The sequence below is a fragment of the Gymnoscopelus braueri genome (genome assembly GCF_963280865.1).
Source record: "Gymnoscopelus braueri genome assembly, chromosome: 2".
NCBI lineage: Eukaryota > Metazoa > Chordata > Actinopteri > Myctophiformes > Myctophidae > Gymnoscopelus > Gymnoscopelus braueri.
The window spans coordinates 31,711,874-31,733,116 of NC_137604.1; the positions used below are offsets into that span (position 1 = coordinate 31,711,874).

The 21,243-nt window shown below is 42.2% G+C and overlaps 1 protein-coding gene across 1 annotated transcript; it reads left to right on the forward strand.

Annotated features, from left to right (window-relative positions):
* Positions 1-5,093: 5,093 nt before the first annotated feature.
* LOC308095116 (uncharacterized protein) lies at positions 5,094-20,727 on the forward strand (the record flags this gene model as incomplete). Its single annotated transcript, XM_080442059.1, has 17 exons — positions 5,094-5,279; positions 6,409-6,545; positions 6,805-6,949; positions 7,150-7,243; positions 7,439-7,567; positions 7,877-8,063; positions 9,355-9,524; positions 10,154-10,266; positions 10,383-10,499; positions 10,657-10,830; positions 10,917-11,046; positions 17,184-17,330; positions 17,460-17,552; positions 17,803-18,074; positions 18,301-18,443; positions 18,688-18,847; positions 19,747-20,727. 17 exons carry the CDS (start codon positions 5,094-5,096, stop codon positions 20,725-20,727), a joined length of 3,378 nt encoding a protein of 1,125 aa, XP_080298185.1.
* Between the last annotated feature and the right edge of the window lie 516 nt (positions 20,728-21,243).

Consider the following 21,243-nt stretch of genomic DNA (forward strand, 5'->3'; position numbering starts at 1 on the left):
TAATCATGTGAAATTGGATGTGATAAAACAAAGAAATGAGCAGGCAAAATTGCAACTGGAACACTATAAAAATGTATTGACAGGTGGTGGTGAGTGTGCGTGCGTATGCATGTGACGTCATTCCCCTGAAAAAGAAATCCCCACTGGTTCCACCCTCTGTGCTCTTTGGACTGGTGCATTTGGTTTGTCTAGGGTGACATCAGAAGTTTGGACTATAAAATGGAACAGAGATTCCAGTTATATGATATCAAGATAAATTTCCTCGGAAATATCCCCCCCCCACACCCTAACCCTAGCCCAATACGCCCATATATAGGCATGTCACTATGACTCAGACATAAACAAACCCGATACACCCATATATAGGCATACATGGAGATCTGGTTGTCCAGAGCGACAGGTCCGACTGCTATGCCCCTATGGCCATGTGCATACATGCACTGTATATATGGGACCGACCGACTTCAAACTCAGCGTGTGCATCGTCAAGGACTGAAGGGAGTGCGGTGCCCGTCGTCGAGTAGTTTGGATATGCGGTTGTCCAGAACCTCCGAACCGACCGATATGCCCATATATGGGCACGCTAATATATGGGCATATACTGATGACCTCAGGGATCTCCATATATAGCATAAAAGGGACACAGGTAGACAGAAAGATACAGAGATCTTCATATATGGGCACAAAAGGGACACAGACAGATGGGCACAACGGGTACTCTGACAATGACTCAGGCATATCGGTAGGTGTAGACGTAGACCTAGTAACATTAAAGATGCTAACCCCTTGTTGGCATAATTACATATAAACAATATATCTAAATATGCAAATTCCTTTTTCTGACAGTCTTGAGTTAAGACTCGCCCATCTCAATTTATACCACACTGTAGGTGATGACTGCATGACACACAAACACGCACGCACGCACGCACACACACGCACACACGCGCACACACGCACACACGCACACGCACGCACACACACACACACACACACACACACACACACACACACACACACACACACACACACACACACACACAACTCTACCTCTAACTTATTCCTTGTTCCTGACAATCTTGTAATTGTCACACCACGCCCCTGCTGATAAAACTATATAATCTGCTACTGTATATCTGTTGAGACACAGGACATATCTCATACCAGTCAAGTAACATAGAGGTATGTACATTATCATTGCTGACATTGCTTGGTTGATATTATTTTTTATTTTTTTTGTCTGAGTTATGGTTGTGTTTAGTGGTGAATGCAGTTTTATGATATCACCTAAAAGAAAATGTCACAGTGATCATTGCTTTTTTAAACAACAAACATTCATCGAGCAGACGTTTTTTTAAATTATCTGATAACGTGTATGATTTTACTTAGATTTTTCAAAGTCACACTTAGTGCAATAGTTTTATACCTGGTGGGCAACCACCTCTCTTTGACCCATCTACCAGGTGATCAGATTGGGCGATTCAGTTGATCAGTTGTTCATCATTATTAACGTTTATTGTGCATCAAACTTCAGTTTGAAGTTAATGAAATTATTATTTAATAACAATTCTGTGAGAATGGCAACAAATGTATTGTGTATAGGGCAGAGTGCAGTTAAATGTTGTTATTAGTGGTGTGCTTAGTGCTTGAACACAGTTATGTAACTTCACCTAATCACTCTTTGTATTCTGAACTCTGAGCATTATTCACGTCATTCTTAGAGCAAAGTTCTGTAATTGTTTTGGAGGAAGTTTGGACTCAAGTGATAATTTTTTTCTGATGATTGACTTTATATTCAATCTGGGGTGATGACGTAATGACTGCATGTTTACAGTGGTATTATATTTAGGACCTAAAACATTCCTTTTGAACTCAAATGTATAATTGTTTAAAATGTACATGACCATAAACAAGTCACAGTCACAAGGTAGCTCACAAACTGCGTACCATAGGTAATATTATTTGCCTTGGACTGTGCTCACTATGTGTTATTCCTGGACCTTCCAGTAATTTTATGGACTCATTACGGGGCCAGAGCTCTCAGCTCTGGACCTGTTTTAATGTTGCCCTCTTTTTTCTTCCGCCACTTTTGGCAGTTCTGGCTGAACCGTGCATACGCTTTTTACGAAACTTGGCCATATGGTAGATGGTCATGAAAAACTATCAAGAAATAATTCTCACAATCTTTCGTCAAAAGGTGGCGCTATAGCAAAATGCCAACTTTGAACAGGTACAACTCATGCCCTGTTTGACCTACAGCCATGAAACTTCAATATACATATGCGTCTACTCATGATCAACAACTTTCACACTCTGACTTTTGACCTCTGACCTTTAGATCTCCCACCATTTTGAATAATATGAAAAACAGTTAAAACCTATCTCCTCCTGGGATTTTTTAGTAATCTGCACGAAACGTTTTAAACATGAACTTTGAACCTATGCCGAAAAACTGATGCAAAAGATTTTCCATAAGTGAAAAAATGAAGCTTTAATGAGCCAATGAATATTGCAGTTTTATGACAATTATTCATCTGCCCCTAACACATACATGCAGACTCACATTTCTTTGAAACTTTGCGGTAATGTTGAGGGTCATTTCAAATATCACTGAAACCAATCTTACTCCAATTGGTCAAAGGGGGGCGCTATAGCGATTTTTTGAAAATGCAAACTTTAAACAGGCAAAAGTCATGCCTCGTTTGGCCGACAGCCATTAAACCTACTTACACATGTGCCTTGACTCATGAGGAACACATGTATCACGTTAACCAGTAAGCTCCGCCCTTAGATTGTCTGCAATTTTGAGCAGTTTGAAAAACACTTAAACCCAGGATTTTTCAGCTATTTGCGTGAAACTGTATCATCTGTGTGATCTCCTTTTTCACAGGTTCTTGTCTGTTGGTCCAATGGCTTCTCCCTTAAGCGAGTGCCTCACGACCGCAAGGTTGCCGGTTCAAGCCTCACTTGATGCAGACTCATTTAAGTTGAATTGCAAAAAACATGACTGTATCAATGAATACATATGCAAACGGTAAAGATAACATGAAATGCTTATTTGAGAGTATGTTTTTTCAATGTATGACGTACTTCATTGTGAAAATATCCGATCTACAATCTCACAACTTTTCAGATAGCAACGTTTTGTGAGCTTGTAGATCGGCTGCTTTCACTGGTTTCGGTTTCGAGGAGACATACAATTTCTCTATTGGTAAATGGTTTGTGAACGAGTGATCTTAGTGTTAGTGAAACAGGGGCTTGGTTCATGACAGAAGGCAAAAGTGTATGATCTTCAACAGACAACTTCAGCCTGGATGAAGCTATAGCACTACTTGTAGTGTCTCATTCTGTGAGTCCGAAGGTTGAGAGTTTGATTCCTGTCAATGGCAATAGGTTGAATTGTCTGTTTCTCTCACTCTGTCTGTCTATCTGGCTCTGTCTGTAGGTGGGTCATTCCACTTTTCAATTGCATCGCACAAAACATGACTGCATCAAATAATGCATGTGCAATTTTTTAAGACATTACAATCTAATATTTAATTCAGACACTGTGAAACCACATGTTGCTTTTCACTTGGCAGGATGTAAAATGTCATCTCTCTCTCTCTCTCTCTCTCTCTCTCTCTCTCTCTCTCTCTCTCTCTCTCTCTCTCTCTCTCTCTCTCTCTCTCTCTCTCTCTCTCTCTCTCTCTCTCTCTCTCTCTCTCTCTCTCTCTCTCTCTCTCTCTCTCTCATTCACCAGGTCAGGTCTGTTGGTCCAATGGCTTCTCGCTTAAGTGTGTGCCTTAGAACCTCAAGGTTGCCAGTTCAAGCCCCACTTGATGCAGACTTCATTTAAGTTGCATTGCACACAACATGATTGTGTCAATTAATGCAAGTGCAATTGTTAAAGATAACCTGAAATGCTTATTTGAGAGTATGTCTTTTCAATGTATGACATAGTTCATTCTGAAAATAGCCGATCTACAATCTCAAAACTTTTCAGATAGCAACGTGTTTCTGAGCTTGTAGATCGGCTGCTTTCACTGGTTCACTTTTATCTTCAACAGACAACCTCAGCCTGTACAAAGCTATAGCACTATAGGTAGTGTTGCAGCTTGTCAATCCGAAGGTTCAGGGTTCGATTCCTGTTAATGGCAATAGGTTGAGATGTCAATTCCGCTTCCATCTCTCTTCAATCTATTATGTTTCCAAGTCTCTCTCTCTCTCTTCAATCTATTCCGTTTCCATGTCTCTCTCGCTCTCTCCCTCTCTCCCTTGAATCTATTCCGTTTCCATGTCTCTCTCTCTCTTCAATCTATTCCGTTTCCATGTCTCTCTCTCTCTTCAATCTATTCCGTTTCCATCTCTCTCTCTCTCTCTCTCTCTCTCTCTCTCTCTCTCTCTCTCTCTATTCCGTTTCCATGTCTCTTTCTCTCTCTCTCTCTTCAATCTATTCCGTTTCCATGTCTCTCTCTCTCTTCAATCTATTCCGTTTCCATGTCTCTCTCTCTCTCTCTCTCTCTCTTTCTCTTCAATCTATTCCGTTTCTCTCTCTCTCTCTCTTTCTCTTCAATCTATTCCGTTTCTCTCTCTCTCTCTCTTCAATCTATTCCGTTTCTCTCTCTCTCTCTCTTCAATCTATTCCGTTTCTCTCTCTCTCTCTCTTCAATCTATTCCGTCTCTCTCTCTCTCTCTCTTCAATCTATTCCGTCTCTCTCTCTCTTCAATCTAATCCGTCTCTCTCTCTCTCTCTCTCTCTCTCTCTCTCTCTCTCTCTCTCTCTCTCTCTCTCTCTCTCTCTATTCACTGGCCCCGTATTATCGCTGCTTGCAGCTATATTTTCTACTTGCTTTTTGACCATAATATTGGTCTTTTCATTCAGATGGATTAGGATACTGTATGTCTTTAAAAACTCTTCAAAAGCCTTATAATTTGCCATTCAAAGTTTTTAAAACAGTATATCAGAAGGGCATTTAAGCAAGAGTATCATGTGAAGTGTGAATTAGACTTTTCCATTATTTATCATTTTAATTTCATCTGTTATTAATTATAATATCATGTCTAAACAACAGCTGTTTTTGATAATTGCTTACAACCTTTCATTAAGACTGATGATGGCACCAGTGCTGGGTGTCGTCCTGCTTACCTTGGCCCTATCAGGCGGGGCCATAGCCTTTGCCCCCATCGGAGGCGACGCATCCACTCATGTCAGCATTACAGGAACGGCTCTTTTGCAAAAAGTGAAAGAAACTTGTCAGGCAGTGGCTGAATTATCTGGTCATGAGTTCAATCCTACGGTGGGTAGGAAGCATTCACTAACACACACACACACACGCACACGCACGCACACGCACACGCACACGCACACGCACACGCACACGCACACACACACACACACACACGGTATCATAACTTTCTCTGGGTTTCCCAGAACATTTAAATAAGTCAGACTAATTCAATGGTCTGACTTATTTATGTACACTGATCAGACTGATCAGACTAAATGTATATTATTTAATGTATAGGCCTACAGTGACAGAAATTTAAAATTCAAATGGGATTATTATATCAAATTCATCAGAAAAGATGAATGTGTGTTGGCCCATTCCACTTGAACAGGGAGCAGAATAAGCTGTTAAAAAAATAAACATTACATGTGCGGTTAACTGTAATTTATAATTGGACTGAGTTATATTTGGATGCTGTAGCTTTTACTTTTAGAGAGAAATGCTCTACCCCTAGAAAACTGGTATTTGATGTTATGAATGGGCTGTAAATAACTTTTAGTGTAATATTCTTAATGTAAATAGCAATAGCCCCCCTGCACTGTATATAGGCCTATGATCCCCCACCCTGGAGGGATACAAGGGAGAAACAGAGACCAAGTTCAGAGTCAGACAGTGGCAGGATTTGATTGTAGGGCTCGCAACTCACTTTTGTAATGCTCCAAAGGTTTATTTATTTATAACAAACAGCATAGATAGTATACGACGTTTTGACCCTTTCTGTCTTTTTCAAGAATACTGTATGACCGAAAGGGTCGAAACGTCGTATACTATCGGCTGTTTGTTATAAAGAAATAAACCTTTGGAGCAACCTTTGGAGCCCCGCTTTGTTCTTATGTTACTGTTCCTACAGTTAAGCTCAGCACCAAAGAACGGAGGATGTGCGTTAGTTGTTTTTCTGAGGATTTGATTGTAGGTCACCAGCAGTAGTGGATTCCATAGACAAGGATCTTCTTAACTACAGCACAATCACTGGACACAGTTCTATGCAAGATTTCCACAGACATTTTCCGATTCTATGAAGTTGTCTTAGATTTTTCATTATGTCTGAAAGTTTAACACAAATTAGTCTGATAATTTGTACTTTTTTCATAGATTTTTACTAGAAATCTAACCTCTGCCTTTTCACCTCTGAACTCAGGGTAACTCTGCCGAGGAGCTGGTCCAGGCCTGTCTAGGTCCCAAAGCAACAGGAGAGGTGTCAGCTGCCAAGTTTCGCTCTGCTCTCAATGAAATCTACGTTCAGAATGGACTGGTGGACCGTGATTTCATCAACAGGTGGGAGAACATAAGTATTAATGGGCAGAAGACCTTAAATTGAATGCTATAGAATATTACAGTTGGACAGAATAATGCCTGTATAATCTCTGACATCACAAGTACCGTTCTAATAAGACACAATTTCAAATGTGTTAGAACAGTGAGTTCTTGTAACATTCTGTAAAGCTTGACAAGGCTTGTTCAAATCTATTGCAAATTAATTAATTCATTAATTGATTGCAAGTTAACCGACTGCAAATTAATTTCATAACTTCAGTCCTCCCCACCACTTCAACAATGAGGCTTTTCTTGAGGGGCGGGGCCTGATAACAGAGGGTGTGGCTAGCATCAAGGCCAACATCCGCAATCAGAACTTCCAAGCTGCAAGAGAAACACTGGGAAGAGTGCTGCATACCCTACAGGTGAGAGAAATAGGGAGAGGAAGAATATGTGAAATTACTCACAAATAATTCAAAGTTTTTGAAAACAAAACTGAAACTGAAACTGAAACTTTGTGTGTGTGTGTGTGTGTGTGTGTGTGTGTGTGTGTGTGTGGGTGGGTGTGGGTGTGGGTGTGCGTGCGCGTGCGTGCGTGCGTGCGTGCATGACTAAACACTATCAGGACTTCTACAGCCATAGTAACTGGGTGGAGCTGGGATTCACAGATCCATACTTCAACCTCATCCGCCCAGACCTCGCTCTGGAAAGCCTGGCAGGTGTGTCTCTCTCTCTGCCCCCCTCCTTTTGTATTGAAGTATTTCAAAATATTCACAGGCATTCAGGGAGTGGGGGGATTGTTTACAAAGCATATTTGTATCTTTGTGGCTTGAGCTCAGTTCACACTGTAACATTATCTTAAGGTGTTTGTTGTGTGTTGATTTTCTTGATGAATCTGTGTTTGCATTATGTAGAGAAGGACACTGCAACCTGCAGTGACTGTCCCAGTGGAACATGCCCCAATCCTATCCTTCCTATCATTCTACACGAGAATAAACTCACCTCAGGCTATTTGGGGATCTTCTCCGAAGCCAAGCCTAAAGGTATATTTACAGAAAATCATTCGAAATCATTCGAAAAAAATATTCAAATTGCTGTGGAAATGTATTTGCGGGGTCATAAATGTATTTGTGGACATTTTGAAACAGAGCCTCCATATTGGTATATCATACTGTCCTTGTAGAATGGGAAGAAAAACTATTGAAAGTCAAGTTATATGTGTATTATATTACAGTATTTATGTTAATAAACACAATTTCCTCTGTTCTCAAAACAGTATTTATTTGTATCTTATTTTGAAAGTAGTACATTTCAGTTTTTTCATGGCTAATCTACCTTTTGTCCTATGCAAGGTAAATGCAGTCACGGGGGTGCTGCTGACCTTACCAGCACAGTGGTCCCTCGTGGTGGCATTAACAAGGATGAGCGTCGTCCAGACAATGAGGCATTCCACACAGCTGCTGTCAATTTAGCCACCAAGGCCAGCCTCCAGCTGCTGGAAGACATCCGGGGAGCTGCTGGGGACAATGACTTCTTGAGGTACAATGAGAAAGGACGAGAAAGTAAAACATTATTACCAGGGTTCCTACACATTTTCCATTTAAAAATTCCATACTTTTCCAGTTTTTAAACGTATAAAGTGGTTAACACTAAACCCAGGCAATGCTAAAACAGAGCAATGTTATTGTGATTGTGTCATCACTGTCGTATAAATCTACTGAATACCTTCAACCACTACAGTAACAGAACGGATGTTCATGTACAAATTACAATTCATCAGTAAACTAGAAAGGAGAACTAAAGTATATTGACTTTGCTTTATTGGCTGTTAGATCAGGTAAATCATACTTGTAAACACTGTATAAATGACTTAAAGGAGTAGTTCACCCCAAAAAATTACTTATTTTCTATCAATTACACAGCCCATGAACGATTGAATTCATGGAGATTTTTTTGTTTTTGTCACATTCCTGAGCCAATAATGAGATGATAATAATAAAGATGCTAATGTATCCAGTAGGAGACACAAAGGAGACTCTTTGTGTCTCCTACTGGAGAGACCTCCGGTTGTCAAATTATTGGCTCAGGAATGCGATAAAAACAAAATGATCTCCATGAATTCAATGTTTCATGTGGTGTGTAATTGATAGAAAATAAGTATTTTTTTGGGTGAACTTCTCGTTTAAGTGCTTACTGGTTAAGCACTTTTATTTTGAATCTGTACATCTATGGAGAAGTACAGGCCTAAAACATGGAACTCCAAACAGTATTTGGGGAAGTGTCCAAGGCTATAGATACTCAATTGTCAGAATCGATAAAATAAATGTTTGACAGTTTTGATCCAAGCCCAAGTTTACTTACTGTATGTGGAAACTTTACTTTTCTCATAATTAGGCTACATGACTGCATGAATGTTCAAGTAAGTTTTGGATTATTTGTAATGCTATGTATATACAAGTCTGCAACTGCAGGAAGAACACAGCTTGCAAGATCAATTTATTTTGAGAAATTCAGATTTTTTTATTTTAGAAACAGAATAGGGGCTATAGTCTTTTATTTTTTCCATACTTATCCAGACCTGGAAATTACTCAAATTAAATTCCATACTTTTCCATGCTCTCCATACTTGCGTAAGAACCCTGTATTACACAAAGAAATTCAAATGTTTGTTCAACTATTACAATGTAAGATAACAAATGAGACAAATGATACATTCAGTCGATGCTTTTATTCAAAGCTATTCTACCATGAGATATTATACCCACTGGGTAGCTTTAGCAGCAGAGAAAATACACTATGACCTTTCTATTTGTCTTTTTGTCTCTCACAGAATGATAGGCATCGCTCGTGCATCTGTTTTGTGCTTTGTCGTCGACACCACGGGCAGTATGTCTGATGACATTGCAGAAGTCAAAAGACTTCTGAATCAACTCGTTGACACAACAAAGGGAACGCAGGACGAACCATCTGAATATATTCTGGTCCCCTTCAATGACCCAAGTAAGATCTATTGTAATGCATTTGCAGCATCGACCTAACATTTCTGTCAAGAAATACAGCCTTTAATTCCATACAGTACAATATTCACAAAAAAAAGGAAAATTCTTAATAATAGTTAATGATGCTCAATGTTTTTAGTTGTACACAATTATGTACACAATCACTTATATTCTGAAATGTTATCTAACTACTTTTTTTTTCGCTAGTAGGGATCAAGATTGCAAACTAATATGTTCACAAAGCTTTTGATAGTATTGTTTATCTACTATATAAAGGTTAAAGTTGTGGCGGTGTCTATGGTGGGTGTGAGATACTGGGGGCGAGGGAGAGGGGGAAGGAGGGAGGGAGGGAGGGGGGAGAGAGAGGGAGGAGAGCCTATTTCACCCATGCAATAACCTGGGCAATGCTTGTTACCGAAACCTGAACATGCTGATCGACATGCTGATTGTCAGCCCAATAAACCTGTTAATTGTTTTGCTTGTTTTCATTTAAAAGTAGGTGTCTCATTTATTACATGGTGGTTATCTCATTTTAAATGACACAACTTACTGAACAGAATTAGTAGTCTATGATATACATTTGTAGGATTGTGGTCCTGCAATGTAAAAAATGTGTGCATGTTTGTGTAGAATTTGGACCCATAACAAGGACTCCAGATGGTGATGTAATGAAAGACAAAGTATCTAAGCTCACTGCAACAGGAGGTGGTGATCTCCCTGAGATGTGCCTGTCAGGACTCCAGGTACCGTAAATCATAACACACTCCAGTCAGGATTTGCATATTGATTAATATGGGCATCAACCAATGATATTGTTGGTAAACACTTCAGTCAATCCCCCACCTCTCTGTTTCCGTAGTTGGCTTTAACAGGTGCCCCTCCCTCCTCTCAAATCTATGTGTTCACTGATGCCACAGCCAAAGACATTGCACTAAAGGATACCATTGTAGCCCTCATCAGGAGCACCAAATCAACGGTAAATACTACATTACAGATCCCTGGAGGAAACAATTTTTTTTTTTAAATAACTATATATTTTAGTATCTCAGTATTTTATATCTCAGTCACAAGCTAACATCCTTGCTTTTCCCATCTGCCCAGTTACATTCTTTCCCTTTCCATCTTGTGACCAGGTGTCGTTCTTCATGACGGGGTCCAGTAGGAGGAGTCGTCGTTCACTTAAAGCCGCTTCTTTCAATGACTACAAGGAACTAGCTCTGGCTTCCGGGGGCCAGGCCATTGAAGTTTCTAAGAGCCAGTTGCCTCAGGCCACCGACATCATTCTTGACACTTCCACCTCTGCCCTGGTAAACACATGCAGCTCCAAATGGCCATAAAGTAATTCAGTTTTAGGTTAGTGGAAGGAATTGATTTCTCTTCTGTTTCTTCTCAGGTGACGGTTCTTCAGCGAGATAGGAGCGCTGGGAAGGAGACCTTCCCCTTTGTGTTGGACGAGTCTCTTACAAATGTCACTCTGTACATTACAGGAAAAGCTATTAGCTTCACACTGACCAACCCAGAAGGTAACACTATATAGACACACTGTTTCCTTTTTCCCATTGCAATATCAAATGTTTAGACAGGCAAGAAAGATACGAATGCGGGCAGCCAACTACGCCACCTAGGGAATTGCGCCCTAGGAAATCGTTCTAATTTAATACCTTGAACTAGAAAAAGTGCTCCTCGGAGCACAGGTCTCCGCCAGGTCATGTGGCCTCCTGGTGGCGCTATAATAGGCCAACGTGAAAAGGGTGCCATTTCTTCTTAGGCCTTGCACGACAATCGGACACCGACTGCATTCATGATTTGAGGCATTTTGTTAAAAACATTTGTTTCGCTAAATTAGACCTGCTGGTGGCGCTATAACAGGGCAATGTTAAAAGGGTGGCATTTGTTCCTCAACATAGTGTGAATGTGCGTGCAAAGTTTGACCGCAATCGGACGTTCATGATTTGCGGAATTTTGTTCAAAACAAGCCAATAATGCAAACTTTAGATGTCAATCTTAGCCAATCAGTATGGAATATGAAAATCAAACACATCCGTCGTGATCACATGACTATAGAGATCATGTGTACCGATTTGCGTGAAATTTTGATAAAATTGGAAGGAGTAGTATTAAAAAAATTGTTTTACATAAGTCGGCCTCCTGGTGGCGCTATAAAAGGCAGATATGAAAAATGCAGGGCAAAGGTTTTTCCTTGACCTCTAGGGAGTGTGCATACAAAGTTTTACACAGATCGGTGCAGTTAAAGGGAGAAACACAAATCGACCTGTTATAGCGCCACCATGAGGCTGATTTAAAAAAATCAGGCCTAATGGGAATGTGCGTGCAAAATTTCACAGAAATTGCATGCTGTGTTCATGATTTGAGGCATTTTGTTCAAAACGGAGCACTCCTGCAAACTTTGGAAGACATTTTTAGCCAATCAGGATGGAATATGAGAAATCTGAAAGACTTGTTTCGTTTAATGACTATAGAGATACTGTGTACCGATTTGTGGGATTTTTGGACAAAATCTATAGGAGTGCTGTCAAAAAATATGTTTTGCACAAATTGGCCTCCTGGTGGCGCTATAAAAGGCCAATGAGAAAAATTTGGGGCAGAGGTTCTGAATTGGCATCCAGGGAGTGTGTGTACACAGTTTTGCTGCGATCAAGACAACGGTGCCGGAGATTAGCTGGTCACAGACGGACGGACGGACGGACACACACACACACGGACACACGGACGGACGGACGGGGTAGAAAACATACTCTCTCGCCATGCCTTTCGGCCTGGCGGAGACAATAAAGCACCTGAGTGCAGAAATGTAACTCCTAACACGGTTCTTTGTACACTTTCAATAGTAGAGGCAGAAACAAGGGTCCAGTACCAAAAATAATCAACTTTATTCACATATTCAATGGTGAATAACATTTAACATGATGCATCCAAGGATAAAAAAAACAGTATAACTGTGGCTCAACAATATAAATTGTACCTCTATGTGGACTTATCTAACCTAAATGCAGCATACAAAACGACAAGGAGGGTACCATTACCATTGGAGCGGGGGTCACCTGCTCCCGGTTTGGGCCCTCAGCACCAGTCCTAAACAGAGAAACGGTACTGAGGCACGGCGCAATATGTTAAAAGAGTATACACGTCTCATAATACCCAAAGGTAGTATAAACTGCCTGTGTGAGTGAATGGGGTTGCTTGTCACTTACTTCATAAAACTAATTAACTAAAACACAAAAGTACATGACAATAAACTGACAATCAGGGGTGCAATGCTCACTGGACGGCATTGCACGCCGTGCCGGAACCTATTTGACCAGGAGCACACGCAGGCACACGCATAGATGTAAAACTACTTTAAATTCGCACCTCAACAAAGTTTTCAAAGGCTCCCGACTCACACCTAGCGAATTAACATAGGAATAAGCCTAGATGCATATCAATTGTCCATTGTGTGACTTGCAGTGTAGGTGTTAAGCGACGTGCGCGTCACGTCATTGAAATAGAGTGCAAGAACATACCAAATGAGCATTGCATGCCTGCTGACAATACAAACAAATTAATTCATCAGAAAGAATTACACCAGCAGTGTCCGAGCAGTTGTCCGCACTGAGCAGACAACTGCAGGTCCCTGCGCAGTGAACCCAGCTGCCCGCCGCACAAGGAGCGGTCGCGGTACCCACCGCACCTACCAAGGTTGAGGGCAACACCCAGGAAGACGATGTTCCTCTCGGATCGTGTCTCCCAAGCGCCGCCCCCACCAGCCATCAAGCTGCAGAGCCCGAGAGCGAACTCTAACATCAAAGTGTCAGAGACGCCTGCCCCTCCAGGGGGGAGAAGACGAGAGGACGGAAACGGTCCTCCACTCCCAGACGATGCCGGGAACCTTACTAACGAACCCCTTACAGTTACTACACCATCTGCTACACAGACGGTCCAGGGGGGAGCAGTCCCACCAGTAGGAGACCCCCCTCCAGCAACATCCATCAACCTACAGCTTGTCCTCGGACACGAAGATTCCTTGAAGTCACCACAAGAGGAGTCCATGCAATTAGTTCCCTATACAGGACCCCTATACATTAGTCCCCTATACATCCTTGCCGTGCCTCAGGCAAGACCCGATCAGGATACGAGGTCCTGGTACATACCACACTTAATGCGGACCCACAACGGGAAGAGACGAATAGTCCTCGATTCCTCACACACGTACAGGAATCAGAACATGAATAAGCGCTTGCTCCCTGGCCCTACAATGAGTGCCAGTCTGCTCGGCGTCCTCTTGAGATTTAGGCAATACCCAGTCGCGACATGCAGCGACATAAAGGGCATGTTCCACCAAGTGCGCCTGCCCCCAGAAGACAAAATTATAGTGAGAGAGCTATGGAACAAACCGGACGAGAGGTCCCGGGATGATCCGAACCTGCCGGAGGACATCCTATTAGCCTGGAACGCGCGGGAGGGCGAACTCGTCCACCTGTCGGAAGTGACACCGCCCAGGTGTTACGTCGGTCATACAGTCGGACAAGCACCGAGAGCATACAGCGTACACGTATTCTGCGACGCTTCAGAACTAACATACGGGGCAGTGGCATACCTACGCACTGAGGATCACGAAGGCAAGTTCCACGTGTCCTTCTTAGCAGCAAGGTCGAGAATCGCACCTAAGAAACAATTCTCGATACCTAGACTGAAACTGTGTGCAGCCATGACCGGAGCTCAACTAGCCGCGGTGATTAAGAAAGTACTCACAGTCAACATAAGCTCGCTGACCCTCTGGACAGACTCTATCAACGTCAAGTACATACAAAGTCTTCGTCGGCACCAGGGTTGCAGAGATACAGACACTCACAGAGGAGGCTGAGTGGCTGTATGTAGAGTCAGCAGCCAACCCCGCAGACGACATCACGAGGGGGAAGACGCTGACACAGATTGTGAATCACGACCGTTGGAGCCGCGGACCTGACTTCCTCGTGAGGGCAAAGAACCTATGGCCCAAACAACCGCACCTGGATCTAGCGGCAGCAGTGGAGACCCAAGAGCTAAAGAAATCACCATTCTGTGGATTAACAGTCTGTAAACCCGAGCCTGCCGCGCCAACAGAGTTTAAGACATACCAAGAACTCCTCAGAACTACTGCATCATCCTTAACAGAGATGCAGGGGGGGACGGACCCTCCCTCCTTAAAATCGGAGGACTACCGCAGATCGGAAGCAGTCACCCTGAGACGCATCCAGGAGGAAAGCTTCCCAGAGGAGTTAAAACACATCCTAGCCGGGACTAAGTTACCGAAATCCAGCAAGATACGCAACCTAGCACCAGAGCATCACGCAGGTCCACTCAGGGTAGGAGGCAGACTCCGTCGATATCATGACCTAGATTACGGAGCAATGCACCCAATCCAGAACGATTCACATCGAGGTCAGGTAACAGAATCAAGAGACGTGAATTCAATCGTTACCCTCGGCTTTGTTGCCATAGTGTTCTGTGTCGTCGTGACTGCACATTGCAGTCACAGATACAGGTTCTTCCTAATTCATCTAGGCCAACCTCCCTACAGCTACACCGGGATTACCAACTGCATGGCACACCTATCTTCATCGCTCGCATCCGTCGGAGATGCAGAACTCGATTGGTATGAATTCACTCTCCCGACCAATTACCGGAATAAAGAGGAGAGCGCACTCACCTTGCCCGACGTCCGTCAGCCTACACCTCGTAGAGTGCAATCAATTGCGGCACAACAGCACAACAACGCAGTTCGCCCGCGCGTGACCGATCCGGCATGTCAGAGCCCCCAGCCCGAAGGGAGATGAAGGCCTAGCGCACCGATACGACGGTTCGAAGAGGGGCTCATGGAATCCTGTCAGCCCGACTACTCTACTCAACTAACCATCTGGTCGACGGACTCAACCAGGTGGTCCTATGCCACAGTGCGATGGAAATGGACGCTAGAATGGGTATGGTGTGTAGTGAATGCCTTGTGGTATCTCTGACACTCCAAACCGGGCAGAGAGCACGCACAAGTCCTCCACCCCCCACCATCAGGAGGAAATCAAAATTAAGAAGACTAAGGAAATAATAATGAATATCGTCGCCCGGCGAATGGTGACAGTATCCTACCACCGGGGGAGTGTTGCCAAGACGACGATGACGATAGGATAATCGTCCCAATTAAGGACGTAACGCCAGTATGACGTTGCCCTAAGATCATACGACACCATGTCCCACCTATAAGCACGGAACGCGTGAGCGGACGCAGACCAGTTGTAGGATAAGAACTGAAGAGTATTTGGAGACTTGAGATAGAACCATACCTAGGAGAGCTATACTCAGATAGAGCTGTATTGGGAGAGTCATTCCCAGAGAAACCATACCTAGTATCTCATAGTCCGCTGAGCCGCTCGTCTCAGCCCCAGCTAACCATACTGCGACAGTCATAAGAGCCGATAGTGCCTAAAGATACAGTCCTTAATACCCCATCGGAGACGTAACAGAACCTCTGTTACAACAGGGATAGAGTAATATGTTTAACCATCAGCTCCCCACCCCGTTAGGTTCAGATGAAAGCCAACAAAGGGCAAAATGCTGTCAACACTATAACCCAACAAAGCAGCAGTGTTGTTGGTTACATCAGTCTGTGTTCATTGAGTGATAAATTCATGCATTCCATAGTTTGCCTGCTTATAACCAAACTATCTGTCTCTTCCTATAATACAGAGATCCTGTGGTTGCAAATCAACCCAGGCCGCTTCTTCTAAACCCCCAGACCAACTCACAGAAATTATACACTTAATTATCCTCAGTCCTCAGCATAGAAAACAGTTACAGTTTTATATATATATATATATATATATATATATATATATATATATATATATATATATATATATATATATATATATATATATATATATATATATATATTAAAATTGTAATTGCATTTTACCAAAAATTTGAATGCTTAAATTCTCATTTCTGATACTACTGTACAGGTGTTCAATCTAGTGGAGTACAGATTTAACCTTCTGGGCCACAGAGAGTAGTGTTTGGCTCGATTCTGTCTTAGCTCTCTGCGCTCGAGCACTAGAGGCTTCTAATCTTAATACCTCATATGAAGAAAACTTCCAACAGTAGATATTAAGATTATGATTATTATTGTTGTGTGGTTTACATCTCATTACTAAGATTTTCTTTGCTGCCGTTAAACCAACCAGCAGAACGCTCTTCTTATGCAGTGTTAAGCTTAGAGATGAGTCATAATTTAATGAGAAAATATGTGGCAAACAGGGCATGTTTTTTATCAATTATGTCAGAGAGAAATACTTTAACCTCAGCAAAGAAGGAAGTTGCTATGCAAATGCATGGAAGGTCCCAAACAGTGAGGATTGTTCATGTAAAATGTATCAATAGTGAGTAACTTCACACCTAAAAGGTTACCAGACACTGTTTTTGTAAATTAAAATTCACAAAAAGACATTTAGAAACAAATTGTTTGGCACAGTAATAGTGATAACATGCAGTGATTGGTATGTGTCTGTAGAACACATTACAACATGGTTCAGCTCAGCCAATCATAATGAAGGAACAATACTGTATCCATTTTATAAAATGTTTTATCTAGCCTCATCTTATTCTCTTCTATGTATCACACTACCAGGTGTTAGCCAGAGTGACGCCAGTGGTACATTGGGGACCATTCAAGATACTGGGAACCTGTGGAGAATACGTCTCAATGCTGACAAGCTGCCAGGAACCTGGCAGCTCTACATTGGCACCAGCTATCCATACACACTCAAAGTGACAGGTCAGATTTACAGTGTCTGCTTGTTCACACAACCTCTCATTTTATTTATCTATTGGTTTGTTCAGCTCAATACTTTTATTTAAGCATTATTAATTGTCTGATTGTTAACATTTCTGTGTGTCATTCCAGGTCAGAGCGTCATCACCTTTATCTATAACTTTGTCGAGGCCTTCGAGGGACCTCACCCAGGTTATGCAGTAATCACTGGCCGTCCAAATGCAGGTACAGACAATAAAGCTGTCACACAAAATATTACACTCACAGATAGTCATATAATCACTTTTACAATTATATGAAAACCATTTACTGTAAATTAGATGGAACTAAAGTAATTATGTAGTCATCAAATCATGTATCATCAAGAATTGTAAATGATGAGATCATATAGACAATTACATAATCACATGGCTACATCAATGTATTTTCTACTCACTCTGTCTTGTCTTCTTCCCTCTTTGTCTTGCGAATCCAGGCCAGCCTGCCACCCTGTTGCTATCGGTGATGGGGAAAAAGGGTCCAGATTCTGTGTCTATTGATAACGTTGGTTTGGGAATGGTCTCTGGTGCAGAGGCCATGAGCAGTGGCACAACAACTGACATGGGAAATGGAGATATCCTGGTTACAGTTGATAGTGTCCCAGAGGGTGAGTTTGTGGTTATGCTGAATGGAACAGACTCAGTGTCCAGGACAAAATTCCAGAGGCAGTCCACCACCCAGATGTCCGTCTCAAAGGTTATCATCAAGGTCAGTGTCTTCACTTCCTCTGTCTATGTCAATCAAGCTTGGAAATCATTACTGGTCAGTTATATACACAGTTAGTGACTAAAATAATTAGTCCAACAATTCACACAGAGAGTGTGAATTGTGACATGCCGCCAATGAATTTGAGAAAATCATACTAGGAAATATATTACACCATTTCACTTGCTTTTTTCACCTGCTCAACTCTTTTTTGTTGTTCCGCACTCAGGCAGCAGTAGACAGCAGTTTGGAGCCAGGGAAACCCTTTTCCCTAGCATTCAGTGTTATGACCAAGGGCTCTGGTGCCACATACACCATCAATGCCAAGAATGACAAAGGGGCCCATGACATTCCCAACAAGGTGAGGAAAAAGCCCCAAACACAACAGGCATTCTCATCAATACTGATATGGCTCATCTTTTGAAACTGACAAACTGATTTGACCGTACAACACTCATATTTAATATTGTCATAGGGTGCGTTCGGAAATACAGCACTGAGTGCACTGGCCAATACAAACTAATAGGCGAGAGTGCTCTGGTGCGCAATTTCCGAACGCACCCATAATAACAGCCTCCATTATCCTGTTCAACCCTCCTCTTCAATTATGTGACAGCCTAACTTTGACATCCGGCCAGTATGCCAATGCAACGTTGACCTTTACGCCACCTGGAAACACACCATCAGGCACGGATGTAACTCTAACCATTGACGCCAAGTCATCCAGCGGTGCCGATTCCAACTATGCTGTTCTAAGACTTTCTGTTGTTAGCAAGGTAACCAACCCCGTTCATGACTATAACTGTAATCTTACAATAAATGTAGCTACAAAATCTCTGTACGTCCGACTGTAGTATACGTATCTCGGGATATGCCCATATATAGGCATATATGGACATCCAGTTGTCCAGAACTGATCCAACCGATATGTCCATATATAGGCATACATGGACATCCAGTTGTCCAGAACCACCTATCCAGCCAATATGCGCTTATATGGGTATGCCCATATATGTCAGAGTACCTGTTGACAGATGGGTGTTGTCCGTCTATGTCCCTTTTAATTGGAGATCTCATGCATTCACAACTTGCATTGTTCCCGACTTGCATCGCCAATCCGACCGATATGCCCATATATAGGCCTATATGGAGATCCAGTTGTCCAGAACCAACGATCTGACCAATATGTCCATATATGGGCATATACTGATGGCATCATGGATCTACATATATGGGCATAAAAGGGACACAGGCAGACCGATATAGAGATCTCCATATATAGGCATAAAAGGGACACAGACGGACAGACTACCCATCTGTCAACAGGTACTCTGACAACGGGTACAACGGGTAATACAAAACCGGGTGGAGCATGCATTCACAACTTGAATTGTTTCCAACTTGCATCGTTCCCGAGTAAACCGGTGCTGGTGTAATCATATAAATACATATCAAGTTATTGTTAAACAGTGTTTACCATTACAAAGTAATGTCTATCTAAGATACTGCTACCAAATTTGTAATTTTGGATTTGCAGGCTTTACAGTAAGCAAGCGACACCAGAATGAAAAAGTATAAATTATCTAGACTTTATGTAGAATCACTTTATTCAATTAATTATACCTAGGCTGAATCACAACTGTTTCCCTCCTTTTCTTTTTTATGCTTTCTCCAGATCACAGACTTTAGTTCGCCATTGTGCAACATTGTCAGTGTACAGGCCGAAAACTGCCCTGAGGATGTATCTCAATGTGAACCCTTCAGCTGGGAGCTCTCAGCAAACCTCACTGATGGTAATGGTACAGGAATAGAGAGCATTACGCTGCGCCAGGGTAATGGAACCCTCCATAAGACCATCTTGGATGCTCCCTTGATTCAGGCAACGTACAATGCTTCCTGTTGCTCTCAGATAGTAGAATTTATTGCTGTTGATAACGTTGGCAATGTGGGCAAGTGTTACCATTCAATTATTCCCCCGAAGACAGATTTTGTTTCGCCATTGTGCAACATTGTCAGTGTACAGGCTGAAAACTGCCCTGAGGATGTATTTCAATGTGAACCCTTCAGCTGGGAGCTCTCAGCAAACCTCACTGATGGTAATGGTACTGGCATTAAAAGCATTAAGCTACACCAGGGTAATGGCACGCTCCACCACACCAACTTGACAGCTCCCTCAATTCAGGCAACATACAAAGGCACCTGTTGCTCTCAGATAGTAGAACTTATTGCTGTTGATAAAGTTGGCAATGAGGGCAGGTGTTACCGTTCAATTGTTCGCCCAGATTTTGTTAAGCCATCGTGCAAGATTGTCAGCGTCAAGGCAGAAAACTGCCCTGAGGATGAATCCCGATGTGAATCCTTCAATTGGGAGCTCTCAGCAAGCCTCACTGATGGTATTGGTACAGGAATAGAGAGCATTATGCTGCACCAGGGTAGTGGAGACCTCCACTACACCGACTTGGATGGTCGCTTGATTCAGGCAACGTACAACGCTTCCTGTTGCTCTCAGAAAGTAGAACTTATTGCTGTTGATAAAGTTGGCAATGTGGGCAGGTGTTACCATTCAATTGTTCACTCGGGTGGCCCTCCTGCATTGACCCTGTCCCTACCACTGTGGCTGTGTCTGGTGGTTTCTGCCTTTGTGGCCAGACATTGAAGGCTGCTTGGGTTATATGTTGATTAAGCCTTAAGGTACCATTAATGTAATGTTTCATCTCGACTTTGCTTTAGAAGCAATTTCTCAAATTGTCTATATAAATGCTAGACCGTAACATGTTCTGGATATTGTTGAAAACAGTACTCTTCCACAATACACGACGGGCAAGCATGAGACACATCATATGATGAAACCTTTTCCATTGCACACTTGCACTGACATTTAAAATAATTGCCATACCTGGGGCGTTTACAGTGCAGTGATTGTCTCTGTGATGTGATAGCAGACTATGATTGCATTCCAGGAAACACAGCACCCTCTTAATAAACTTTTAAAAATTAATTGGAGCTAGATGGTAAAACAAGTTTATTCATCAAAATGATCATAACAAACATGTTTCTCTTCAGTTCCATCATGTTGAATGTATGACTGCTATTGAATGTACTATGTTGAAATAAAACTTGTTCTAGTAATGAAATGTGTTTCACTGTTGACAACAGGGTCAATATAAAAAAA